Here is a 10,235-nt window from a genome sequence, read left to right on the forward strand (position 1 = left end):
TGTTTCTTGACATAGTGCTGGTTACAAGATGTTTGTCTTCTAATAATTAATTAAACCATAGATTTACTTTTGGTGGTTTTCTGTATCTGAGTTTCATTTTACAATGAAAATTTAAGGAAAGGAAGACAGACACTTAAAAGACAAAACATCTAAATATCAATTGACCATGTCTGAATCCTGATTCAAATCAACCAACTATAAAAAGGTATTTAAATATGGACTGGGTATTAGTTATTATTGGAGAAGTATTAAATGACTTAAGGGTCACAGCGGCATTGTAGTTATGTAAGAAAATATCCATATTTTCTTGTAGATCCATAGTAAAGTGTTTAGGAGTGAAATTATATGGTATTTTAGAATTGCTTTAAAATACTCCCAGTAGGGGAAGTGGGGAGGCTGGGAAACAGATAAAACAAGTATGGCAAAATGTTAATAGTTTAAGAAAAATGATTGTTGTTGTTAAGTGCCATCCAATCAATTCCAACTCATAGCGACTCTGTATAAGGTTTCCAAGGAGCGGCTAGTGGGTTTGATCCACTGACCTCACAGTCCAATGCTTACACTACAGTGCCACACCAGAATAGGTCCATGAAAATTTATTGTATTCTCTAATTTTGTGTGTACCTGAACATTTTTATAATAGAAAGTTAAAAAAGGGTTGGAGATCTCTCCCAAAGCAAGTTGCTTCTTCTCAACAAAGACCTACCTAATCCTAGATACTCAACATCCCACCCCACAAAAAGTCTCTTTCCACAATCCATCTACCTGTGGTCACTATCACTGAAGTCTCCAAGTGTCCTGTGGGAAGCATTTTCCTTCTCTGTGTCTCTGGGTTCTAAGACTAGGTGGCAGTCATTCTCACCTCTTTCTATCCTGATGTCCTAACTCTAAGAAAGAGAGTCAAAGGGAAAATGGGCTTTGCCTAGGGCTCAAATCTGATGAGAAAGTCCTTGGTACACCAGAGCCTGCCCCTGGCAGTGGGTGGGTCTGGGGTAGGACAAGGAAGAGAGAGGGCAGGTAAAAACTGCTCATAGTCAGATGCGTTCACTTCTGAACAAGCTTCCAGAGGCTGGTGGCTCCTTTGGTTGGGACATTGTTCTTGGACTTTACCTGTCTCAGGCTCCTAGGCACCATGCCTTGCTCCAAGCAACCTAATTACTTCCAGAGCATGATGGTTCTGCAGTGGCCCTTAAGCTACCTTACTATATGTGAGTATCAACCCAGAAGTGAACAGCAAAAAAAAAAAAGTCAAAGGCCAGGGCCAGGATATGGGAAGTTTCATCTCTGGCCTTTGGTCATCTGAGATAGTACTATAGAATAAAGCCAAGGAGTCTTGAGTTCTATTGAGTGCCCTGGAGAAGAAAGGGATAGAGCCCACATGGCAGTGGAAACAGACAAGGAGGTGAAATATTTTACACAAATAATGCCTGCCTTCTACATTTGTTTGTCAACATTACCTTCCAGTAGGCATTTTTTTAAACTGTGCTAATCAATTTTTTTTTTACAGCAACATGTTAAAAAAAAAAAGTATGATAGGTATTGTTTAATTTCAGACATTTCACTATCTAGAGAGAGAAAATAAAGCCTAGGGAGTAGGTATGACATGTCCATGACCATAATGGAGCATGGGGAGTGGGATATAAGAAGTATTAGCACTACAGACTTAGAGAAGTCTAGTTTGTGTTTAAACCATACAGTTTTCCACTCTGGGAGAGGGCAATAGTAGCATGGGGGAAACAGCGGTAATGCAAGAAATAGTGAATGGGCAAGAATACAAGAATGGTAGATGGGAAAAACATAGAGGGATGATGATGCTGGGGGGAAGGGTTACAGAGATATGGATAGTATATAGGCAAGGAAGGTGGTCTAATGATTTAGCAAGGATTCAGGGAGGATGGGTAGAGAGGATAAGAAGAGAAAAAACATAAGGGAGGTAGAAGTAGAGGGATGGTGTGTGGGTAGGGATGCAGGTGGACAGGAATAACAAGTAGGCAGAGAAATAGAGTTGGTAAATGGTGGATAATAGAGAAAATGTTTTAAGGTCAAGTGGACATGGATGATGGGCTGGCAGGAACTGGACTGCGCAGAAGGCTAGGACCAAAGACATGGGGAGCTTGGAGGACTGGCAATGGGACTAGACATAGTTAAATTCTGCTGACAGCCACAAATTTGGTCTGACCTGCTCCATTGTCAGTTTTTATCTTGCAGCCACTGTTCTTTTGCCTGCTGTTTACATTCTTGTGGCCACTACCAGCCCTTTACTTAGCCTGGTTGTTCCTGGACTGGAAGACCCCTGAGCAAGGTAAGACTCATGAACCTAGACAGAACAGGGTCTAAGAATGCTCCATCTTACCCTATCATGTCACAGGCCTCTCACTCAAACTCTCAGAGCCACAGAAATTGGATCAGTCAGGATCATTCTGGAGTCTCTTCCTTTCCTACCTCTCTAGAAGAGCTATAATCCTCCATGCTGCTAGAGAATCCCTAGGTAAGTAGGAGGTATGAGGTGGCACACTGACATCATCCCTTACTGGTATTTCTGTCTCAGGTGGCAGGCGTTCAGCCTGGGTGAGAAACTGGTGTGTCTGGACCCACATTAAGAACTATTTCCCCATTACGGTAAGTGTCTTTTCCCCAGTGTTCTTCAGTTTCTAAAATACTAGCATTTGTGTCAAACATCTAGGGCTGTCCCTAAGGAAGATGAGCATCCCAAAGAAGTCTAAGTTTGGTCTAGATCCAGCCATGCTCCTGGGTACTCTATATTATGCTAGGATATTTTGGACACCCTCAGCATGACCTGCAAGATTCTACAGGCAGAATACAAATACAGCTCAGTTTAGTTCAATGTTTAACAGACATTGATTGAAAACTAACTCTGTACCACGTGTTTAGGGTACAGAAATTGAATAGGGTATGATCCTCTGCCATCTGGAGTTCACATCTCACTAGGAGGACAGACAAGTATATAATTATGGGTTGATACATGGTATAGAAGTAAGTAGTTCAGATGTTTTGGGCGGTGTAGTGGTGAGGAAAGACTTCACAGACATGGTGATATATAAGTGGAGTTTTCAAGGTTGAGTAAAATTACTGTAGCAGGCATTGGAAAGGGTTCAGAGAGGAGAAAAACAAAAGTAAGAGGTTCTAGAAATGTACTGCTATGCTGATCCTTTGGACACTCTTTGAAGTAAATAACAAATACTGCCCAGATTTTTGCTCATTTTTTGGTAGGCATACTCTAGAACAGAAGGAACCCTAGTAGCATAGTGGGTTATGAGTTGGGCTGCTAACTGCAAGGTCAGGAGTTCAAATCCACTAGCTGCTCCATGGGAGACAGATGAGGCTTTCTGCTCCTGTAAAGATGGTTATGAGTTGGAACCAACTCCATAGCACACAACCACCACCACCACCACCACTCTAGAACAGAGCTTCCTAATCTTTCTCAAATCATAGCACCCATAGAAAATGATACCATGCATAAAATCCACTGACAAATGTCTGAGACTACCTGAGGGTTCTGGATGCCCTGATACTGCCTAGTTCACAAAGCCTGAAGAAACCAATATCTCAGTCTCTTGGGGCCCATTTATAGCATATCTATTGGAAAGTTTTGCTTTTGAAAACCCTCTAATAGTTAAAAGAGTCTTCATCACTGTTTTTCCCATGTGATCACATTTCTCTCCATTACTGTAGATCCTGAAGACTAAAGACCTATCACCTGAGCACAACTATGTCATGGGGGTGCACCCCCATGGTCTCTTGACTTTTGGTGCCTTCTGCAACTTCTGTACTGAAGCCACAGATTTCTCGAAGATCTTCCCAGGCATCACTCCTCACTTGGCTACACTGTCCTGGTTCTTCAAGATCCCCCTAATTAGGGATTACCTCATGGCCAAAGGTGCTTCTGACCACACTTCCTGGAATTTCTGGTCTATTTCTCTGCTTGAAGATGAAACTTTATAAGCTAAATTTCCTACCCTTCACCTGCTTTCATCATAACAAAGTAGTTAAAAGCATAAGTTCAGGGGCTAAACAGCCTGGGTTTGACTCCTGGATCTGCAACTTACTATGTGATGTTGGGAAAACTATCTAATTTCTATTTACCTCAATTTCTTTATCTGTAAAATAGTGCTGATGATAATAGTTCTATCTGAGATGCCATATGATGACTAAATGAGATAATACAAGAATTCAGCATAGTACCTGACACAAAACATGTAGTCAATAAATAATAGCGATGATTTTAATGGCAATAGAGAAAAAGGAGTAGAATTACAGTAGGGATTCAGAAAGTCCTAGCTATCCCACTGAAAAATCTTCCTACTATAGTTTGCCTTAAAGTGAAACTTGTTACATTTGCCAACAGCCTACTCTTCTCCACAGTCATTTAGCCTCTCCTCCTAGAACCAGGACTGGTATGGCGCTGTGGGTTAATGTGCCAGACTGCAAAGCCATTTGTAACTGCAAGGTCGGCAGTTCAAGACAACCAGCTGCTCCTCGGAAACCCTATACAGACAGGGTTGCTATGGGTCGGAGCCGACACCATGGCACTTAACAACAACAACCTAGAATCCACGGGAATAGAGGGCATACAAAAAAAGCTAGTGAAGAGTGGAAAGGACATTTTCTTCTCTCCTGCTCATTTTGCTTCTTCTCTCTGCTTCTATTCAGGTGTGTGCGCTGTGAGTCAGCCAGCCATTGACTACCTGCTGAGCCATGGCCATGGCAACCTCGTGGGCATTGTAGTGGGAGGCGTGGGAGAGGCCCTGCAAAGCGTGCCCAACACCACCAACCTCATCCTCCAGAATCGCAAGGGGTTTGTGCGCACAGCCCTCCAGCATGGGTAGGTGTTCCTTCCAGAGGAGGACTGGGTTGCCTTCTTTGAGCAACATGACCCTGTAAGTGATGCCAAGATGATTCAGATACAAGTCTTAACTCTCAAGAAGCTTACTATTAAATAAGGGAGATAGATATAGAATTTTTTTTTTAAGGTTCTATGTCATCCACTTTTTCTGAGTTAGTTGGACCAGTTCCCAGGAAGCCATACCAAAAATCCAAGTTTGATATTAGAGGAATCAGGCTAGTGCTGCCCTAGCATATAGATCAAGAGTGGGGAACATCTGGCCTAAGGGTCATATGTTGTTGTTGTTAAGTACCGTGGAGTCGGTTCCGACTCATAGTGACCCTGCACGGGGTTTCTGAGGCTGTAAATCTTTACGGCAGCAGAATAACTCATCTTTCTCCCATGGAACCGCTGGTAGTTTCGAACTGTTCACCTTGAGGTTGGCAGCCCAACTCATACCACACGCTACCAGAGCTCCTTAAAGGTCTGTAAGGATGTTCCGCAAAATCATTAGGTCTGCCCCTGCCAAGGCAACAGCAGTTCCAGCAATCACGTTTGTTTTTGTTAAGTGTCATCTAGTTGGTTCTGACTCAAAACGACTCTGCAAAGGGTTTCCCAGGCAGTAAATCTTTACAGGAACAGAAAGCCTCATCTTTCTCCTGTGGAACGACAGGTAGTTTTGAACTACTGACCTTGAAGTTAGCACTAAGCTACAAGAGCTCCTTAGTCATCACAATGTGGAGTCACTGTGGATTAATGCACTGGACTGCAAAAGTTGGTTTGAACCACAAGTTGGCAGTCCAAACGCACCAGTCGCTCCTTGGAAACCCTATACAGATTTACTGCTTGTTGCTAAGTGCCATCGAGTTGGGATCCAACTTATAGCGACCCTGTACAGGGTTTCCAAGGAGCAGCTCGTGAGTTGGAACTGCTGGCCTTAACGGCCCAAACCATTGCAGTTTACCGCATTAACTGGCAGTGCCACACCAGAAGTAGGGTGAGTTAATTAATTAAATGTTTGACCAAATATAGCAGGCTAATTTTTAAGTTGAAGGAACTCTGTAGTGTTGTGGTTACGAATGGGCTGCAAACCTCAAGGTCAGCAGTTCTAAATTACCATCTGTTCTGTGGAAGAAGATGAGGCTTTCTGCTCCTGTAAAGATTTACAGCTTCAGAAACCCTGTACAGGGTCGCTATGAGTCAGAACCGACTCCATGGCACATCACCACCACCACCAAATGATGTTATAAATTTGGACAGAAAAAAGGTTCCCCACCCCTGATACAGATGATGCCAACATTATTTCTATCAATATTGATATTTACATCTGTCTGTAAATGGTTAAGTATAAGAGGAAGTGCCATATACTGTTTATGAGCTTAGGCTCTAGAGGCAGGGGCGTGATTTAAAATCTTACTCCATTTCTTACCATGCACTTTGGGACAGGTTACTGTGTCCTGGTGTTTTCATCTTTATGATATGACTACTAATAATTTTACCCACTTTATAGGGTTATTGTGGGGCTTAAATTAATTCAACCACATAAAACACTATGTGCCTGGCATACAGTAAGAGATCAAAAGATGTTAGCTATTCTGACTTAGGGATAAAGGAGGGAAGGTAAAGAACAGAGCCCAAGGATGGATCTGTGTGATGTACCATTAGATCAGCTCACTAGACAATTATTCTATTTGCAGACTCAGAGGAGAGGGAAGTATTTTTTCTAAGAACCTTGCCTGATTGGTCTATTCATTTGTTTAGAGCAGAGGTGGGAAACATTTTTTTCTGTCAAGGGCCATTTGGATATTTATCACATCACTTAATATAAATGTATGTTGCTATGAAAAAAGATCCTGGATTGATTAAACATTGAGTCCCACCTGTGGTTGCCTTGGCAGGAACAGACCAAATTATTTCGCAGGCTTATACAACCCATGGACCAGATGTTCCTCACCCAGGGCTTAGAGCATAATGTAGAGGAGAGAGCTAAGTTGGAAGGAAAAAGTACTGGGTTCTAGCTGCAAAATAAAGAAAATAAATCCCCTTTGTGCCCTCCACTGTTTTGGTTGTGAGGATCAAGTAAGAAAACATATATCAAAGTGGTAAAAGATTGTTACTAGAAATTCACAAAGGTTATATGAGTTACACTCCTGTCTCACAGAAAAATTTATGGAGCCTGATTCTCTATAGACCAAGGGCATTTCCGGATGGATTCCCATAGCTTGTGAGGGAAAACAACTTTTCTCTGCTTATTATTCCCAAAATTCAAGGGCAGAATACCTTATACTAAGGATCCTTGGATGAGGGGCATATCATATGAGTATATGCATCTAAGCAAAATTATCTTCATCTTGTCTGTGCTTCCTACTAATAGAAACAATATCAAATATTCCCCTTCCTGATACTTAGTGGAAGCTTTTCTTTTCAGGATGTGGGTCTCTGGGATCTCTGCCTGAACTCATCTTCTTTCCCAACACCTCATGTGATTGTGGCCCAGAGATAGCACTCTTACTGGCCCTGAAAATTTCAGGACAAGAGACACTAAATATGGGAGCCCTGATTGGTGGAAGGAGAAATGCATTATGCTGCAGGATTTTATCACAATGGATGGAGGGCTGGACATGGACAAATGTTCTTTCAGGTAGTTCCCACCCTAGTCTTTGTTTGGTAAATTAATTAGGGTTTTTGTACAGGGCTCATCTGGTTCCCACCTTCACTTTTGGAGAAACTGAGGTGTATGACCAGGTGCTGTTTCCTAAGGACAGCATGATGTACAAGTTCCAGAGCCTGTTTCGCCGTACGGTTGGTTTCTATTTTTGTATCTTTTATGGACAAAGCTTCCGCCAAGGAACCATTGGACTCCTACCATACTCTCGACCTATCATCACTGTGGGTGAGTGCTGATCTTGGTACCAAGGCCAACTCAGCTTTCTCAACTTCAACCTTAGCCCTTCCCACCCCTGCCCCTACCAGATATGACAGATTCAGAGTGGGAAAAGATGGACTCTGATTTGGGATGTGAGGTCAACCAGGATGTGTGAGGATCAGGCCCAGGGAAGTAAGTACAAGGAAGTTAACAGAAGAGGAGTCTAACATTTCTCCCCTTTTTCCTTCTCCATCTCCCTTGGCAGTTGGGGAGCCTCTGCCACTGCCGAAAATTGAAAAGCCAAGCCATGAGATTGTGGATAAATACCATACACTCTATATGGATGCCGTGCACAAACTGTTTGACAAACATAAGGTCCAGTATGGCTGCTCAGAGACACAAGAGCTGGTTTTCCTGTGATTGACAAGACTGCAAGTCCATCCTCCTCAAAGTCTGAGGACCTGCCTTGAAGAGGAGACTTATCTGCCAGATAACCAAAGAGAGGTCTTGGGGAGAAATAGAGATAAAGGAGAACTTTGGGACTGTGGGCAGGGAAGGGAGTATTACAAACTCCTTTCTTGCCACAGAGCCCTTACAGGAGTTCTTCTTGAGGAGCTTCACTCATTCATTCCTCCAGAAAGGGGAATCCAAAGGCCTTTCATACCCATTAAAAGGGCATGCTTCCTAACCTGCTCCTGACTGGCTTTCCTATCTGAACCTGACACTGCAGGACTTCTGAAGAACTCCAAGTGATGACCAGGAAACCTGAGTAGCCACTGCTCTGGGTTTTCTTTTTGTTTTTAGGCTTCACATATTTTTCAATTGAGCTATAATTTGCATACCATAAGTGTAACCCATTCGAAGTGTAAAATTCAGTGGAATTTATATATTCACAGTCATGTAACCACCAACATTATCTCTAAACCTTGGGTTGGGACATATTAGCAGTCACTTCTCATTCTCCAGCCCCAGGGAACCACTAATCTACTTTTTGTCTCTATGGATTTGCTAACACTGGGTATTTCATGGAAATGGAACCACATAATATATGACTTTTTGTGACTGGTTTCTTTCACTAAGTATAATGTGTTCAATGGGCACGCATGCAATAGCATGAATAGATTTCATTTCTCTTTATGGCTGATTGTATGTATGCACCACATTTTGTTTATCCATTCATCTGTTCATGGGTACATGGGTTGATTTCACATTTAGGTCATTGTGAACAATGTTTCAATGAACACTGGTGTACAAGTATATGTCTGAGTCTCTGTTTTAAATTATTATGGGTATATACCTAGGTGTGGAATTACTGGGTCATATAGTATTTCTAACTTTAATGTTTCAAGAAACCACCAAAATGTTTTCCACAGGCACTGTACCATTTTTCTTTCCCCCCAGCAATGCATGAGGGTCCAATTCTTTTTACATCCTTTCCAATACTTATTTTTTGTTTTTCTGATAATAGCGATCCTAACAGGTGTGACGTGGTATCTCATTTTGGTTTTAATTTGCATTTCCCATGTGGCAATGTAGGATAAGCACTGGACCACAAAGTTAGTTTGAACCACAAGGTTAGTTGTTCAAAATCACCAACTGCTCCTCAGAAACCCTATACAGGGTCGCTGATAGTTGGAACCAACTCAACTGCACTTAACAGGAACAATTAATGATGTTGAGCAACTTCCCGTGTGCTTACTGGCCATTGCCTTATCTTCTTTGGAGAAATGTTTATTTAATTACTTTGCCCTTTTACTTTATTATTTTTTTTTTGGTTGTTTGTGTTTTTGCTGTTGCATTGTGGGTGTTATTTTATATTCTGGATATTGAACCCTTATCTGGAACACCCAAGAAAACTCTACGGAGCAGTCATTGTGTATTAGAATCAGCTTGATGGCAGTGAGTTTTGTTTTGTTTGTTTTTAAATCTGATATATGACTTCCATGGAGTCCTGGTGTGGTGCTATAGACTAAGATAGAATAAGATGGATTTGGACCACCAAGCTTGTGGTTAGCAGTTCAATGCTTATCCTATAACCAAACCAGGGCAGTGGTGAAAGTGGGCATCCTTTATTATTCTTGATTTTAGGGGGGAAAACTTTATGTCTTTCACCATTGCATATGATATATGCTGTGTTGTTGTTAGGTGCCATCGAGTCGGTACCTACCCTTAGCGACCTTATACCTTATGCACAGCAGATCGAAACACTGCCAGATCCTGGGCCAACCTCACTACTGTTGCCAGGCTTGAGTCCATCGATGCTGCCACTTGGCCAATCCATCTCGTTGGGGGTTGTCCTCTTTTTCTCTGACCCTCCACTTTACCAAACTTGATATCCTTCTCCAGTGACTGCTCCCTCCTGACAATATGTCCAAAGCATGAGAGACGAAGTTTGGCCATCTTGAATGCCAAGGAGCACTCTGACTGCACTTCTTCTAAAATGGATCTATTGGTTCTTTTGGCAGCCCATGGCACTTTCAATATTCTCCTCCAAAACCATAACTCAAAAGCATCAATTCTTCTACG

At 42.1% G+C, this 10,235-nt stretch overlaps 1 protein-coding gene across 1 annotated transcript; it reads left to right on the top strand.

Moving 5' to 3' along the window:
- The first annotated feature begins 1,132 nt into the window (after nucleotides 1–1,132).
- On the top strand, nucleotides 1,133–8,129 carry AWAT1 (acyl-CoA wax alcohol acyltransferase 1). Its single transcript, XM_006868518.1, has 7 exons — nucleotides 1,133–1,208; nucleotides 2,195–2,302; nucleotides 2,549–2,619; nucleotides 3,694–3,898; nucleotides 4,672–4,843; nucleotides 7,537–7,736; nucleotides 7,975–8,129. Exons 1-7 carry the CDS (start codon nucleotides 1,133–1,135, stop codon nucleotides 8,127–8,129), a joined length of 987 nt encoding a protein of 328 aa, XP_006868580.1.
- Nucleotides 8,130–10,235: the final 2,106 nt, after the last annotated feature.

Source organism: Chrysochloris asiatica, unplaced genomic scaffold (assembly GCF_000296735.1).
Source record: "Chrysochloris asiatica unplaced genomic scaffold, ChrAsi1.0 scaffold00118, whole genome shotgun sequence".
NCBI lineage: Eukaryota > Metazoa > Chordata > Mammalia > Afrosoricida > Chrysochloridae > Chrysochloris > Chrysochloris asiatica.

Bases quoted from the DNA above. Each gene is read 5' to 3' on its own strand.
- AWAT1 (XM_006868518.1), top strand. From the start codon at position 1,133: ATGCCTTGCTCCAAGCAACCTAATTACTTCCAGAGCATGATGGTTCTG. The intron at 2,303-2,548 runs GTAAGACTCATG...TTTCTGTCTCAG, and splicing joins CTGGAAGACCCCTGAGCAAG to GTGGCAGGCGTTCAGCCTGG. The intron at 7,737-7,974 runs GTGAGTGCTGAT...CTCCCTTGGCAG, and splicing joins TCGACCTATCATCACTGTGG to TTGGGGAGCCTCTGCCACTG.